The sequence below is a fragment of the Sorex araneus genome, chromosome 2 (genome assembly GCF_027595985.1).
Source record: "Sorex araneus isolate mSorAra2 chromosome 2, mSorAra2.pri, whole genome shotgun sequence".
Lineage (NCBI taxonomy): Eukaryota > Metazoa > Chordata > Mammalia > Eulipotyphla > Soricidae > Sorex > Sorex araneus.
Window position 1 is genome coordinate 246,397,699 of NC_073303.1, and position 17,883 is coordinate 246,415,581.

The 17,883-nt window shown below is 46.6% G+C and overlaps 1 protein-coding gene and 1 pseudogene across 1 annotated transcript; both read right to left on the minus strand.

The window, feature by feature from the left end:
• Nucleotides 1-4,937: 4,937 nt before the first annotated feature.
• Nucleotides 4,938-6,674, minus strand: LOC101545078 (olfactory receptor 18-like; annotated as a pseudogene).
• A 9,636-nt stretch (nt 6,675-16,310) lies between these two features.
• On the minus strand, nt 16,311-17,240 carry LOC101545337 (olfactory receptor 18-like). Its single transcript, XM_004615021.3, has one exon. The coding sequence runs from the start codon at nt 17,217-17,219 to the stop codon at nt 16,311-16,313; it is 909 nt and encodes a 302-aa protein (XP_004615078.3). The 5' UTR covers nt 17,220-17,240.
• Between the last annotated feature and the right edge of the window lie 643 nt (nt 17,241-17,883).

The following is a 17,883-nucleotide window of genomic DNA, read 5'->3' on the forward strand; positions in this document are numbered from 1 at the left end:
GCCTGGTGAGGAAAGGGGGAATTGAATGTAATTAGACCGAGTAGACCTCTTTCTTCCTAAAGAAAGGTCACCTGTGCACTCTGATTCTGATCCTAAAGATTCTGTCATAAATGTACACTTGAACTTATGACTTTTGAACATTGACGTCTTAAGTAATTATGCAAATCTTGCAAAAGGATGCATCCCTCTGGAAAAATCCAACACAATCTCAATTTTCTCAAGCAAGTCTTTTTTCTCTTTTGATCCATTTATTATCATATTTGAGGTTTGTCTATTTGAATGACAGTCCAATTAGAATCTTATTTCTTCTGATTCATATATATTATATGAAAAATACTACCTCTTATTTATCCACTCGTGGTGTATACTTCTTTTAAGCAAACCTATACATCTCCCCATATAGCTGTCCTTGAGATGTTTGCTGAACTTCTGTGTCTTCCAAATTTGGGGGTAGATACTATTTGAAGACATTTTCTCCTCACCTCTTCCCCATCCCCCCTGCAAAGGTTCAGCTTCTTGTTAACCATACACAAGACAGGATAAATCTACAAATTATTGTGATTACAGAACAGGGAATCCGGAGAGATTTAATTAATTAATTCAGAGCCCACCAGGATGCAATGCTCTCTGGCACCTTCACCACCATGCACAAGGACCAACACTGTCCTTTTGTTGGTGTGAGTTCACCTCTTCTGCTCCCAAACTTCTTGGTAATTCAAGTCTAAGGGTTTGGTGTCACTTAGTTCTAAGAAGGAATGAGGGAGAGTGGGGAAGGGACTCAAAGGGCTGGGCTTATGCTTTGCATGCAGGAATCCCGAGTGCAGTCCCAGGGTTCCGGATCAGTAGTAAAGTGGGGAGGGGGTTTGCCTTGCACATGGCTGACCTGAGTTCAATTCCTGGCCTCCCATAGGGTCCCCTGTACACCACCAAGAGTAATGCTCAGGGGTTCCTCCTGGCTCATGCACTCAGGAATTACTCCTGGCTGTGCTCAGGGGACCCTATGGGATTTGGTCCCATATTGACCTGGGAATTGAACCCGGGTCCGCCACGTGCAAGGTAAACTCCCTACCCGCTGTGTTATAGCTCCAGCCCTATGATCACATAATTATTCACATTATTTATATAATCCAAGTAGCAACCAGAGATGACATTGTATAATAGAATAATTGTGTGTGACATAGTAATTATAGATGGCTGTTGATTCCCATGTATTACATATGATGATTACATAATGCATCTCACATAATCATACTTTATATAGGTCATACAAATTGCTAAGGATAGCACTGTAGCACTGTCATCCCGTTGCTCATCGATTTGCTTGAGCGGGCACCAGTAACGTCTCCATTGTGAGACTTGTTACTGTTCTTGGCATATCGAATACGCCACGGGAAGCTTGCCAGGCTCTGCCTTTCGGGTGGGGTACTCTCGGGAGATGAAAGCATAATATACATGGCAGAATTCCCATTTATAATTCCATGTGATTACTGATATATTCCATGGGTATGTCATTTATATAATTCTAGATATAAACATGATATGAACATTATATAAATATATAATTACAGATGTACATTATAATAACTATATTATATATCATATAATTATAGGACTGGAGCTATAGCACAGTGGATAGGGCATTTGCCTTGCACGCGGCCGACCTGGGTTCGATTCCTCCGTCTCTCTCAGAGAGCCCGGCAAATTACTGAGAGTATCCCACCAGCATGGCAGAGCCTGCTGATAATCTACCTGTGGGGTATTTGATCTGCCAAAAACAGTAACAAGTCTCACAATGGAGACGTCACTGGTGCCAGCTCGAGCAAATCGATGAACAATGGATGACAGTGCTACATATAATTATGGAATATAAATTTCAGATTATTACAATAGTCACTTACATAGATTATAACATCCTGTCATTTTTTTATCATTCATTATCTTCATAGTTTTTTGTGTTCTCAGAAAAATCCAAAGAAAAAGCTATTTCCACATTCACAGCAACAGTTTTGAGCCAGATTTGGTAGTATGAGAACAACAGCAAAATCGCGGGCAAAAACAGCGATTCCTGCTTTATTATGATTATTACCGATCATTTTTATTGTTGGGCTATGCCCGGTGATTCTCAGACCTTACTCCTGGCTCTGTACTCAGAAATGACTCTAGGTGGTGTGTGTGGGGGGGCACAGGGGACCCTACAGGGTGCTGGTAATAAAACCTGTGTCGGGTGCATGCAAGGCACGACCCGCCCCCCTCCTGCACTGTCTCACCCCCATGCACCACTTGCTGAGTCCGTGGCCCCAGCAACCTGATAGGCGTAGAGGGAAATCATATCATATTCACAGGAGCTCTTTGGGGGGTGGGTGGGCTGGGGGCCTTTGGCTTTCTGAACAACAGCCCTGGATTGTGGTAGCTTCAGCCAGAAGGAAGCCAGCGTGTCGGAAAGTTAGCGGAGACTTGCACCCCGCAATGCTCACTCTCTGCCCAGATCCCTAATTTCTCTGCAGACCCGGAAGGAAGAATTCCAAGGACCAGGGTCTGGGCCGAGACGCGCACTTCTTGGATCTGTGAGGATCCAGTGCCCCTTGGAGAGCCCTCTTGCCGCATCTGGGTCCTGGTTCTCCTGCTGGAACTGCCCCCTGTGATGTGGAGACACACATTGTGTGTGTGTGTGTGTGTGTGTGTGTGTGTGTGTGAGACAGCGTCTGTGGTCTGGCCTGGCACGTGCACAATTCCCGCACCAAGGGCAGCTGGAGGTGGGGGAGGGTTACTCAGCACTGACCCACTTGGGGGGTTTCTCAGCAGAAACCAGACAGTCTCCCTAGTGAACTGGGTTCTGATGCGTTCCTCAAAGTCAACACAGACCCCACAGCTAAGAGTTCAGTCCCACAGGCCCACCCCCCATTAGATGCAGTCATGAGTAGTGGGACTCTGGTCACTCAACCTCGCTTCTGACTCGTGGGACTTCTCTTCCCCTCCCTCCCTGCCCTTCCCCTCCCTTCCCCACTCTTTCTGCGGTCTCCATTCCTCTCCCCTTTCCTTTCACCTTCCTTATTTTTGGGGGGGGCTGGGGAACCACACAGGACTTACTACTGACTGTGTTCAGGCGATCCCTCCTGGTGGCCTGAGGGATCATGTGGGATCACTGTCACTGTCATCCCATTGTTCATCGATTTGCTCCAGCGGGCACCAGTAATGTCTCCATTGTGAGACTTATTACTGTTTTTGGCATATCAAATATGCCACGGGGAACTTGCCAGGCTCTGCCGTGCGGGAGGGATACTCTCGGTAGCTTGCCCGGCTCTCCGAGAGAGGAATCGAACCTGGGTTGGCTGCGTGCAAGGCAAACACCCTACCCGCTATGCTTTCGTTCCTGACTCAGCCACATGCAAGACAAGTGCCTTATGGCTGCTGTACTATTTCTCCAGCCCCCATTTTATTTACTAGTTATATATATTATTTTTTAATTTCTTTATTGAATAACTGTGGGATTGTTACAAAGCTTCATGTTTGAGTTTCAATCATACAAGGGTCGAACACCCATCCCTCTACCAGTGCACGGTTTCCACCGCCAATATCCCCACTATCCCTGCCCCCGCATCTCACCCCTCCTCCTGCCTCTGTGGCAGACAGTTTCTCCCGTACACTCTCTACTTTTTAAAAAATTTTATTTTTTATCGAATCACTGTGAGATGCAGTTACAAAGTTTTCATATTTGATCCACCACCAACCCCCCGCATAACTCCCCTCCCACTCCTCCTCTACCTGCGTGGCAGACATTTTTCACTTTACTCTTTCCTTACTTTGATTACATTCAATTTTCAACAGGGATCTCACTATCATCATTTGGAGGTTCTCCTCCAACAGTCAGACATGTTGGATGGCATCAATCGATTGTATGTTTTCATTTTTCAGAAAAGGTTGCTCGGCCGCTAATGTGGCCGCGCAGTTCGCAGCTGTCCCATTCCCGAATCCCGGAGCCGTGTTAGTTGCTGCTCATTGTCGCCGGGGCTCCATCTGGAGAAAGCCTAATGGCCATACCTCCCCCATCTGGTTCCCCGGTGCTGCTGGCCCGGCCTGGGGGTCTGGAGCTGTCTCCGGCCGCGTTGCTTACCGGAACGCCCCTCTCTCTCTACTTTTGGGAATTGTGGTTTGCAATACAGATTTGCAATGAGAAACCATCACGTTTGGTCCTCTAGCTACTTTCGGCAAACATCTCCCATCCAGAGCGATCCCTCCAACCCTCATTGACTTAGTGATCCATTCTCTATTCCAACTGTCTTCCCCCCCAGCTCATGAGGCAGGTTACCAACCATGGAGCAATATTCCTGGCCCTGTCTCTACTGCCCTTGGGTGTCAGCCTCACCCGAGTCACCTGAGTTCAATCCCTGGCATCCCATAGGGTCCCTTGTACACCACCAAGAGAAATTCCTGAGTGTAGAGCCAGAAATAACCCCTGAGTGTCTCTGAGTATGATCCATATAGCCAAAAAAAAAAAAAAGTCAAGTTCAGTCCCAGGTGTCTTCAGCACCACTGGGTGTAGTCCTGGTGGCCCTAGTAATTTTGTGTAGCCCCCACACTCATGAATTAGAATCCATAACGTACTGTTTTTCTCAGGGGGCATATCTAGCGATGCTCAGAATTTGCTCCTGGCTCTCAGGTAATCAGCCTTGGTGGTGCTCGGGGAGCATATGGGATGGTGGGAATCTAACCTGGGTCTTGTACAAGGCAAATGCTCTACCCACTGTGCTATTGCTCCAGCCCCTTTCTCACTGTTACTAAGAGTTCAAGGAAACAAACTTGGCACTTATGGGATCGGAAGGTGGGGAAATATGAAAATAAGTATTTGAGTAAAATGTGTGGGATGGACGAGGAACTGTAGTTGTCAGTATTAACTTTGCAATCATTTCTAATGCTTTACTAAAAACAGAAGCTTGAAATTAGACAACTTTATTGAGAAGCTACCGGAAGGCTTGCTTGATGTCCTTGTTTCTCAGGCTGTAGATGAAGGGATTGAGCATGGGGACAACAGTTGTGTACATCACTGAGGTCACCACCCCCTTTCCAGGAGAATGGGAGATTATTGAGCTGAGGTACACCCCAATGCCTGTTCCATAAAATAAGCAAACAACGGACAGGTGAGAGCCACAGGTGAGGAAGGCTTTGGACCTCCCCCCTGTGGATGAGACCTTCAAAATAGAGGACACGATTCTTGTGTAAGAGTAAAAAATTGCTGAGGCCGGTACACCACCAAAGATTGCAGTGATAAAATACATGAGTAGGTTATGGGTGGATGTATCTCCACAGGCAAGGCTGAGGAGTTGAAGGAGGTCACAGAAGAAGAGAGGAATTTCCACGTGGCTGCAAAAGGTGAGCTGTGGCACCGTCAAGTTTTGTAACTGTGAGTCCAACAGACTGATGCAAACAGACACCAGAGCTAGCAAGTTACAGAGGCGGGGGTTCATGATGACGGAGTAGTGCAGGGGGTGACAGATGGCCACAAAGCGATCATATGCCATCGCTGTGAGGAGTAAACTGTCCATACAGCCAAAAAGAATAAAAAGAGACACCTGTGCCTGGCAGCCGGCATTGGAGATGGCTCTGCTCTGAGTGTGAATGTCCCAAATCATCTTTGGCACCGTGGTGGAGATAAAGCCAATGTCAGCTGTGGACAGGATGGAGAGGAAGAAGTACATGGGCGTGTGCAGACGGGGGTCAGAGCTGACAGCCAGGATGATGAGCAGGTTCCCCGTGATGCCGACCAGGTACACGAACAGGAAAAGGCCAAAAAGGAGAGGCTGGACTTGGGGATCATCTGAGAGCCCCAGGAGGAGGAATTCCAATGCGCTGGTGACATTTTGTGGGCTCACGGAGCAGAGACACCTTGGGGGAAAATAAGTGGGAGTGATTAGCAGACGGACAGAAACCTGGCACTATGTTTATTTTGGATTTAAGCAATCCACCAATACAGTAACTACAGTTGAATCCTATACACCTTTAGCTCTGTTTTTTTGGTTGTGACAGACTTTTTTTGGGGGGGTCACACCGGGTGATGCACAAGAGTCACTCCTGGCTCTGCACTCAGGAATTACTCCTGGTGGTGCTCTGGGGACCATAGTGGATGCTGGGAATCGAACCCGGGTCGGCCGCATGCAAGGCAAACACCCTACCCGCTGTGCTATCGCTCCAGCCCCATGACAGACTTTCTTTACACAGCAGGGTCCTGATTCACACTGGTCAAATCATTGTGTGTCTTAGATGCCTGAGGGGTTTATTTACCGTGGTCCCTGGTCAGATTATTCATCTAGACCAAGACTGGAAGTCTTAGAATGAAGCTGGAACTCTTAGAATAAACACTAATACTGTTACCAGGGGAAATAATTTTATTCTAATTGGTTTTGTGGATCAATCAGTTTGGTGCCCTGTGGACCCTCTGTGACAAGTGTGTGTTAATACAGGTCTATTGGATAACTGGGTGTTCCGTCATGAAAGAGTGGTCATTAAGGAAGGGAAGGGGGGAGAATAAAGTGAGAATTTAGAAAGATGTAGAAAGCCAACAAAGGGAATGGGAGAGAGAAAGAGAGAAAGAGAGTGAGAGTGAGAAAGTGTGTCACTTGTGCCTGCCTGCTTTACTTGGTCTGCTTCTGAGGTCCAATTCCAAAATATATTTCTATCATTTTCCCCCCTAGAATGTTCTAATTTTATTTGCATCCTCAACTACCTTAGTTATGATAACAGAAATGGTGAGACTAACTAGAAGATGTAGCATATATATATATATATACATATATATATAATTTTTTGTTCTTTTGCTTTTTGGGTCACACCCGGCGATGCTCAGGGGTTACTCCTGGTTTGCATTCAGGAATCACTCCTGGTGGTCCTTGGGGGACCTTATGGGATGCTGGGAATTGAACCTGAGTTGGCAGCGTGCAAGACAAATGCCCGACCCACTCTACTATCGCTCCAGCCCTGTAGATTACTTTCAAATGCTTTATTCTAAATTCCAGACTTTGAAATTGAATTTTGAATTTCTGAGGACTAGAGCAATAGTGGGGAGGGAAACTGGAGCCCATCCCGTCCGAGGGGCCCCGGGGAAGACAGCCAGGCGTGCGGGCAAGAGACTCTCTGCATAACTCTGTTTTGAGAGTTTGCTTTTAAGTCTCTCTCTGAATGTTGGCCGTTGATGGGATTACACACACCTGGGTTCCTCTGCCGGTACCTTTATGCGTGAGGCCTGTCCGAACGTGTAGAGAGGAGCCTCCAGCATGGCTGCAGCTAGGTTCTGGTGGTCTTCGGCCGCCATGAGCTCTGCTTGGGGTGGGGAGGGAAGCTGGAGCCCATCCCCTCTGACGGGCCCCAGGGAAGATAGCCAGGCATATGGGCAAGAGACTCTCTGTACGATATCTTTAGCCTCCTTCTCCCTCTAGGAGAAACTGGCAATCTTCTGAGAGTTTTCTGTCCCCATGGGACAGCCTTGCAAGCTTCCCATGGTGTATTCATATGCAAATCCAGTAACAAGCTGGATCTTATTCCCCTGACCCTGAAGAGCCCCCAGTGCAACATCGTTAGGAGGGCCGAGTCGAAATAGACTTTTATGATCTCAGGGAAAGGATGAAATGAGATGTTACTGAGCCCGCCCGAGAAATCGGTGATTAACGGGATATTGTGATGTGATGTGAGAGCGATAGTACAGTGCGGAGGGCGCTTGCCTTGTCAGAAAGACATTCACAAACCTAATCTGCTGCTGCTGCTCTTGCCTTTGCCCCAACAACGTTCCAGATTCAGAGCAGCACAGAAATAGCCAACACAAACAGCATTTGTGTCGCACGGGAAAAGATTTTGGCCAAACCATCTTGAAGCACAGATGACCCACACCAGCTAAGCACTGCACTGTACAATGTACTGTCATCCCATTGTTCATCGATTTGCTTGAGCGGGCACCAGTAATGCATCCATTGTGAGACTTGTAACTGTTTTGGGAATATTGAATACGCCATGGGGAGCTTGCCAGGATCTGCCGAGCGGGCGGGATACTCTCGGTAGCTTGCCAGGATCTCTGATAGGGACAGAGGAATCGAGCCCTGATTGCTTGTGTGCAAGGCAAACACCCTACCCACTGTGCTATACAGCAGCTAAAACCATTATCCCACAGTAGGTGACTAACACAAAAGAATTTGATTGAAGTTCATGGGTAAGAAATATATGAACTGGTACAGTACAATTTAGAGAGAATTTCCTTTAAGGTTTACCCAGGGACAAAAATATAAATATATAATAAATATTTTTTTATTTATTAATAAATAGAAATAGAAAAGATAGGGAAGAAGACCCTGAGTAATTAAGTAGAGTTAGACCAACTTCATCCCTAGGAACTCCAAATCTACAGAAATGATATTTTTTGTAATTTTTGGGTCACACCCTGCGATGCACAGGGATCACTCCTGGCTCAGCATTCAGGAATCTCTCCTGGCAGTGCTCGGGGAACCCTATGGGATGCTGGGAATCAAAGCCAGGTCGACTGTGTGCAAGGCAAGCGCCCAACCCGCTGTACTATTGCTCTGGCCCTAGGAGAGATACATTATGAGGAAGCCTGGGTGTTCTGTGAACTCATGGAAATTAATAAAAATTCAATAGTTTTTATTTTGATTTTCTTTGTGTGTGTTTCGACCACACCTGGTGGTACTCAGGACTTCCTCTTGGCTCCAAGCTCAAGGGTCACTCCTAGTGGGCTCAGGGGGCCCTATGGGGTGCTGGGGACCAAACATGTGCAAGGGAAACACTCCAACCTCTGTCTTAGTGCTCTGGAACCTCAATAGAGTTTTTCGATAAAGATTTTGTGTTTGTGCTTACTCCAAGCCCAGCACCTTGTCAGCGCAGGGGACTGAAGTACATGCCGGTCATTTAGTTTTCTGTAGCAGCACATCCAGAGGGACCGAGTGACAGAAGGGAAAGCGGAGCCAGCAGGACACAACTCTGGGTGTCTGTTCAGTTCCAAAGCGCTGATTTCACCGATTTTTAATTTTCAATTTTTTTTTTTTTGCTTTTTGGGTCACACCCGGAAATACCCAGGGAACTCCTGGCTCATGCACTCAGGAATTACTCCTGGTTGTGCTTGGGGGATCATATAATTGGGAGTTGAGCACGGGTCGGCCACGTGCAAGGCAAACGCCCTCCCCGCTGTGCTATCACTGCAGCCCCTATTTTCAATCTTAGGATCAAGCAAAAATTCTAAATGGGGGTACTGGAGCGATAGCACAGCGAGGATGGCGTTTGCCTTGCATGCAGCCAATCCGGGTTCAAATCCCAGCATCCCATATGGCCCCCTGAGCACCGCCAGGAGTAATTCCTGAGTGCAGAGCCAGGAGTAACCCCTGTGCATCGCCGGGTGTGACCCAAAAAGCAAAAAAAAAAAAAATTCTAAATGGTCCTATGTCAAGATTGGTCCTACAAAACATCAAATGTAGACCGTCTCCCAAACCCATGTTAACTCAGTGGAAACATGCAATGCTCCGGTTTGTCCCCAACTTGTCAAATGTGCAAATGGAAATGACAATGCTGTCCGCTGTGAGGGCGAAACAGACCCCAGGACAGGCTGAAGCTAGCAGAAGTCTCAGCGAGGCCTCAATTTCTGTCTCCCCGAAGTAGGACTTGCAGTTTCTGATAAACTCCCAGTTGAGTCATTTGCCAAGGTAAGGAACCCAGTCGTGAGGGGTCAATGAACCCTCCTTAGACACTATTTCTGTTACTGGAAATGATTGTCTAATTGCTGACTGCTGGTGCTATAGGGCCGATGCTAAAAATAGACCAGTACTAAATCGCTTCTTAACACTGAGCCCTATATAAACCGCTTGTGGTCCGGCGTCGGGGTCCTAGTCAGGGCTTCACTGTGTCTGATGCGACCTGGAGGAGACTTGAGCTAGCAATGAAGTTCCTTTGCTTTTGCATGATCTGATCTCTCCACTACTGGGGATCTGAAACTCGGGCACAACACACCATCTCCTGAGCCATGACGCAGATGAGCATTTAAAACCAACGCCAGCCCGTCTACTGGGAGGGCTGGGAGCGATAACACAGTGGAGAGGGCACCAGCCTTGCACATGGCCAACCTGTGTTCAGTCACCGGCATCCCATAGGATCTCCTAAGACTTGCCATGAGTTTTCTGCACGCAGAGTTGGGAAGTAAGTCCTGAGCACCACACCACACCACACCAAACCAAACCAAACCAAAACAAAACGACTCATGAGGGTCTTAACGGGAGTCTTTGTGATATTATTGGCACTTTCTCCCATCACCAGGATGCGTATCATCAATTCCATGAACACTTGTGGGTTCTCAGGGAAGATCTGCCTCCATGTCCACTCGTCTGGGTGAGGAGTTATGAGTCAGGACCAGCCTCCCCTCCCCTTCCCCTCCCCCCTCACCACTCACTGGCCTCTGCTGGGTCTCTGCTGGCTCATGCTTGGAGCTGGGGCCCCTGGCTCTCTCCTCCCTCGTGAGTGATGAGAGCTGAGACTCTGTGCTTGGGACGGAGAGGAAGGCAAAGTCAGGCACCTGCACAGGTGATGGTGATGGTGAACTCCTGGCTCATGCACTCAGGTAGGAGCCTCACTGAGAAAAATGCTGCAGGGCTGTGGGGCTGAGTCCTTATTTCTCCTGCATGGCCCTGAGGCATCGACACACAGGAGGAATAGTGAGAAGCCCTGTTTCTTGTTAGCCCAATCTCTGAGGGCCTCCTAATAGGAATAGAGGAAGAATGTATGGAAATTAAACGCAACTAGAAGGCATGGAAGAAGGCTCTCATTTTTTTTTTAACTTTTTAATGGAATCACTGTGAGATAGACCCTTACAATGCTGTTCATAATTGGATTTCAGTCATACAGTGTTCCAACACCCATCCCTCCACCAGTGTGCATTTCCCAGCACCAGTGTCCCCAGGTCACCCCCAAATTACCCCCCCAATCCTCAACCTGGCCCCCCGCCCACGCATGCCTCTATGGCAGGTGCTTTTCTTCTCTTTCTCTCTCTCTTTTCTATCTCTCTCCCTCTCTCTCTCCTTTTGTGCATTGTGGTTTGCAATATAAATACTGAAAGGTTATCAAGAATATCCCTTACTTACTTTTAACCTTCAGATATTGGTGGACCTTTTCTTTTCCCAGAGAGAATTCACCTGTAACCCTTGGCTTCTGGGGTCCAATTCCAAAATATATTTCTATGATTTTTCTCCCCTAGAATGTTCTAGTTTTATTTGCATCCTCTACTACCTCAGTTATGATAACAGAAATGGTGAGACCAACTATAAGATGTAGTTTACTTTCAAATGACTTATTCTAGTTTAATTATTTTAATTAATTAATTTTAATTAGTTAAATTTAATTTAATTTCTGAGGGCTGGAGTGATAGTTCAGTAGGGAGGACGCTTGCCTTGTCCTCAGCTGATCTGAGTTTGATCCCTGGCATTCCTTAGGGTCCCCTGAGCACCACCAGGAGTAATAGGAATTATCCTGAGTGCAGACCCAAGGAGTAACCTCTGAGTATTGCCAGATGTGGCCCCAAAACAGAAACAAAATTTGAGATTCTGGTTTATGGACTTTTTTTTTTCTTTTTTCTTTTTTTTTTTATTAATAGTTTATTTTTAATTAGTGAGTCAACGTGAGGGTACAGTTACAGATTTATACATTTTTGTGCTCATGTTTCTCCCTTACAAAGTTTGATAACCCATCCCTTCACCAGTGCCCATTCTCCACCACCAGTAAACCCAACATCCCACCCCCCCTTCCCAGTCCCGTCTCCCCCCACCCCACCCTGCCACTATGGCAGGGAATTCCCTTTTGTTCTCTCTCTCTGGTTAGGTGTTGTGGTTTGCAATAAAGGTGTTGAGTGGCCATTGCGTTCAGTCTCTAGTCTATATTTGGCCCGCATCATCTTTCCCCCACATGACCAACAACCACATTTTACTTGCTGTTCCCTTCTCTGAGTTGCCCAGAATGAGAGAACAGCCTCCAAGCCATGGTGACAACCTCCTGGTACTTATTTCTACTATTCTTGGGTGTTCGTCTTATAGTCTATTATTCTATATTCCACAGATGAGTGCAATCTTTCTATGTCTGTCTCTCTCTTTCTGACTCATTTCACTTAGCATGATACTTTCCATGTAGATCCACTTATATGCAAACGTCATGACCTCATTTTTTCTGACAGCTGCATAGTATTCCATTGTATATATGTACCAGAGTTTCTTCAACCAGTCATCTGTTCTAGGGCACTCGGGTTTTTTCCAGATTCTGCCTATTGTAAACAGTGCTGCGGTGAACATATAAGTGCATATGTCACTTCGACTATACTTTTTGGCTTTTAAAGCTTCTGCACCGCAAGAGATACAGTGACCAGAATACAAAGACTATCCACAGAATGGGAAAGGATATTTACACAATACCCATCAGATAAGGGGTTGATATCAAGGGTATATAAAGCACTGGTTGAACTCTACAAGAAGAAAACATCCAACCCCATCAAAAAATGGGGCGAAGAAATGAACAGAAACTTTACCAAGGAAGAGATACGAATGGCCAAAAGACACATTGAAAAGTGCTCTACATCACTAATCGTCAGAGAGATGCAGATCAAAACAACCATGAGATACCACCTCACACCACAGAGGCTAGCACACATCCAAAAGAACAAAAGCAACCGCTGTTGGAGAGGATGTGGGGAGAAAGGGACCCTTCTACACTGCTGGTGGGAATGCCGGCTAGTTCAGCCCTTTTGGAAAACAGTATGGACGACTCTCAAAAAACTTGAGGTTGAGCTCCCATTTGACCCAGCAATACCACTGCTGGTTTATGGACTTTAACATATTTTTGTTTGTCTAAAAATCTCTTTTCAAATCTGATAATCAAATTGAATATTCTTGGTTGGGTGTTTTCTCCATTTAGCACTTTTTCTTGCATTAAACCACTCCCCTCTGGTCTCTCTCTCTCTTTTTTTTTTATTGAATCACCATGTGGAAAGTTACAAAGCTTTCAGGCTTAAGTCTCAGTTACACAATGCTCGAACACCCATCCCGTCATCAGTGCACATATTCCACCACCAGGAACCACAGTAAACCTCCCCTCCACCCCCCCCAGCCCCCTATCCCCCCACCCCACCTTTGTAGCTGATAAATTTCACTTTACTTTCTCTTTACCCTCCGGTCTATAATTTTTAAAAAATATTTATTTTTAATGAAATCACCATGAGATAGAAAGTTATAAAGTTGTTTCTAGTTGAGACCTAGTCATACAATGTTCAGGTACCCATCCCTTCACCAGAGTCCCCATTTCCCCTACCTCCCTGCCCATTCTCTTGCTCCTCTTCCTCCTCCTCCTCCTTTATCAATATCCTTTTGGGCATTATGGTTGGTGATATATATCTGTTTACCTACTTTCAGCACTCAGTTCTTGTATGGTGATCACTTCCAACTATTATTGTCATACTGGTCCCTTCTCCATACTAACTGCCCTCTGCCACCCTCTCCCCCACACTTATGGCAAGTTCCCAATAATGGAACAGTCCTCCTGGACTGTCTTTTTAAAAATTTTATTTCTATTTTTATTTTTTCCTCTCTCTTTTTTTTGGGGGGGTCACACCCAGTGATGCACAGGGGTCACACCTGGCTCATATACTCAGGGATTGCTCCTGGCTCATGCACTCAGGAATTACTCCTGGAGGTGCTCGGGGGAGGGTATGGGACACTGGGAATGTAACCCAGGTCGGCAGCATGCAAGGCAAATGCCCTATCCGCTGTGCTATCGCTCCAGTCCCTGGTCCCTGTTCTTTCTGTCCTTGAATATTAATAGACATGTTTCTCTTCTGCATTGCCCATGAATTCATCTTTAGAAGATTAGACGGGACTGGGAGACAGTTCAAAGGGCATCAGCTCCTGCTTTTCCCTCAAGAGCCCTAGGTTTAATCCCACCCCTCTATAGTTCTACAGGAACCATTTGTTATAACCCTGGAGAATAGACAAGCCAAACAGAACCCAGAAACTCCCTATATGAAACTAAGAATGATGCTCTGGGGGTTGTGGATGGAGTTTGGCAGCAGAATATTTGCTTTCATGTATATAGCCCTGGTTCGGTTCCTGGGATGCAAAAAGAAAAAGAAAAAAAATTGAAGTACATTATCTGCCACCTAGGGCGATAGCCTTAGATGAAATCAAAGCCGAGGTTTCTTGAACATGGGCATGAGTCACGGAAGTGGTAACAAAAATGTGTACTCAGATATTGATATTTCTTTTCCTTTGTTTTTGTCAGTTACACCCAGTGATTCTCAGTATCTCCTGACTCTACACTCAGGAATTAGTCCTGATGGTAGTTACTCCTGGTTGGGGGAACCATATGGAATGCCGGGGAACAAGCATATGGAATGCTGGGAATGAACCCGGGTCATCCGATACAAGGCAAGTGCCCTAGAGTCTCTCCAGCGTAGATTCACTCGTCACTTGTATCACTTGTCATCACGTTGATCTTCAATTTGCTCGAGGGGTGCCAGTAACTTCTCCATTTGTCCCTGTCGCGTGCTAGTGTAGCCCAATGATATCTGCTGGCTCCAGGAACAGGAAGAGCCTCAAATCGTTCATTCAAGGTTTTGACAAAGAAGTCTGACCATCTCGTTGGTGGGCGGCCATGCGGTCTTTTGATGTCCCGTGGAATCTAGTCGGTAACAGCTCTAGTCCAGCGGTCATCTCTGAATCGCATTATGTAACATAAAAACCCATCTGATTTCTGCTGCCTTGGCAAACAAGAGAGCATCTTTGATTCTTGACGTCGATGGAGGTCACTTGAGTGAAACGTGATACTCCTAGCAACCCTCTTTGGGATACCCGAATTGCGTTCTCATCCTGTTTTTGTAGGGCCCAGGTCTCTGAGGCATATGTTAGTGCAACAACCTGGAATATTATTTTTTATTTTTGGGCTTTTTGGGTCACACCTAATGATGCTCAGGGTAACTCCTGGCTCTGCACTGAAGAATTACTCCGGGTGTTGCTCAAGGGACCCTAGGGGTTACCGGGGATTGAATCTTGGTAAGCTGCATGCAAGGCAAACGCCCTACCCACTGCACTGTCCTTTTGTTCTCATATTTATATTTCTTTTTTTTTTTTTTTTGGTTACACCTGAAAATGCACAGAGTTTACTCCTGGCTCAGCACTCAGGAATTACTCCTGGCGGTGCTCAGGGGGCCCATATGGGACGCTCGGAATCGAACCCATCATATTTATATTTCTTAAAAGGCAGGTTTGGGCCCAAAGCCGGAATGGTCCATGGTTGGATGCTTGCCACAAGAGGTGGTGGAAGAGGGCAGTTAGGATGGAGAAGGGACCACTACGACAATGATAGTTGGAAATGATCACTCTGAACAAGAACTGAGTGCTGAAAGGAGGTAAAGGGACAAACACGAAAATATTTTTTTCTTTTGATTTTTTTTTTTGGTCACACCCAGCAATGGTCCAGGATTACTCTTGGCTCTGCCCACAGGATTACTCCTGGTGGTGATTGGGGGACCATATGGGATGCCACGGATTGAACCCAGGTCGGCTGCGTGCAAGTCAAACACCCTACCCGCTGTGCTATAACTCCGGCCCAAACATGATAATCTTTTAGCACCTGTATTGCTAACCAGAATGCCCAAAAATAGGGGGAGATAGGCAGTGGGGGTGGTCGGGAAATGCCTGTGGCGGAGGCATCTGGGGGGGGGGCGGAACTGGGGACATTGGTGAAGGAAAAGTACACTAGTGAAGGGAAGGGTGATGGAACACAGTATGACTGAAACCCACTTATGAACAACTTGGTAACTGTGTATCTCATGGGGAATCAATTAATTAAAAAAAGTGAAGCGAGTCTGCTTTCCTACATTATTTCTGGGTCATGGGTGACAGATATATAAAGTTATAGGGGTAATGTGTTATGAGAGGTTATATGATTCTAGAACATTCCCTATTCTTACGCAAGAAGAGACAAAATAAGCTTCCGCTCCTGCCAGTTTCCAGACAGGTAAACTAAGTGATATGAGAACCTGTTACAAAATGGTGTCAACAGGGCATCCAATTTGCTGATATATGATGGTTGATATTATAACAACTTCTTTTTTTTGCTTTTTGGGTCACACCCATCAATGCTCAGGAGTTACTCCTGGCTCTGCACTCAGGAGCCACTCCTAGCGGTGTTTGGGGGACCATATGGGATGCTGGAAATCAAACCCAGGTCGGTCACGTTCAAGGCAAACGCCTACCCACTGTACTATTGCTCCAACTCCATAACAACTTTTTTTAAGATTAAGATTGTGTTGTTCTATTGATAAGGTTCTGGAAGGCCCTCTTGATGTCTTTGTTTCTCAGGCTGTAGATGAAGGGGTTCAGCATGGGGACCACCATTGAATACACTACGGACGTCACTGCCCCTTTCCTGGGGGACTGGGAGACAGCTGAGCTGAGGTATACCCCAATGCCTGTCCCATAAAATAAGAAAACAACGGACAGGTGAGAGCCACAGGTGGAGAAGGCTTTGGACCTCCCACCCGTGGATGAGACTCTTAAAACAGAGGACACGATTCTGGAATAAGAGTACAGGATCCCTGAGACTGGTGCCCCACCAAAGATTGCACTGAAAAAATACATTAATAGGTTATCAGTGGATGTGTCCCCACAGGACAGCCTGAGAAGTTGAGGGGGGTCACAGAAGAAATGAGGAATTTCCACGTGGGTGCAGAAGGTGAGCTGTGACATCATCAGGCAATGTGCCTGGGAGTCCAGCAGGCTCATAAAAGCAGATGCCAGGAGCAGCCAGCTGCAGAGGCGGGGGTTCATGATGATGGGGTAGTGCAGGGGGTGGCAGATGGCCACAAAGCGATCATACGCCATCACGGTTAAAATGGCACTGTCCATACAGCCAAAAAGATTAAACAAAGACAATTGCACCAGGCAGCCGGTATGGGAGATGGTCCTGCTCTGAGTGTGAATGTCCCAAATCATCTTTGGCATAGTGGTGGAGGTAAAGCCAATGTCAGCTGTGGACAGGATGGAGAGGAAGAAGTACATGGGCGTGTGCAGGTGGGAGCTTGAGCAGACGGCCAGGATGATGAGCAGGTTCCCGGTGATGGTGACCAGGTACATGGATAAGAACAGACCGAAAAGGAGGGGCTGTATTTGGGGATCATCGGAGAGGCCCAGGAGGAGGAATTCCATGGTGCTTGTGACATTGTGTGGGTCCACGGAGCAGAGACACCTTTGGGGAAAATCAATGAGCATGACTAACAGACATGCATCCACCCCCATCCCACCCCTCCCTTTCCTCTATGGCAGATAGTTTCCCTCTTGCTCTCTCTCTACTTTTGGGCATTATGGTTTGCAATATAGATTCTGAGAGGCCATCATGTTTGGTCCTTTATCTACTTTCAGCACACATCTGCCATCCCAAACGATCATACAACCCTCATTGACATAGTGATCCCTTCTGTATTCCTGTTGCCTTCTCCCCGGCTCATAAGACAGGCTTCCAACTATGGAGCAACTTTCCTGGTCCGTGTCTCTACTAACTTAGATGTTAGTCTCATATTAAGGTGCACCAATTCTGCGCTGGAGGGAAAACACAGTGGGGAGGGCATTTGCCTTGCACGCAGCTGACCTGGGTTCCATACCCCGCATCCTATATGGTCCCCCGAGCACCGCCAGGATTAATTTCTGAGTGCAAAACCAGGAGTGACCCTGTGCATCCCGGGATGTGACCCAAAAAGAAAAAGAAAAGAAAGAAAGAGAGAGAGAGAGAGAGAGAGAGAGAGAGAGAGAGAGGTAGCATCAGTTCTGACTTCAACAGCAGGACATGAAGCAGATTCATGCAACGCTCAAGGTC

Bases quoted from the DNA above. Each gene is read 5' to 3' on its own strand.
- LOC101545337 (XM_004615021.3), bottom strand. From the start codon at position 17,219: ATGGAATTCCTCCTCCTGGGCCTCTCCGATGATCCCCAAATACAGCCC.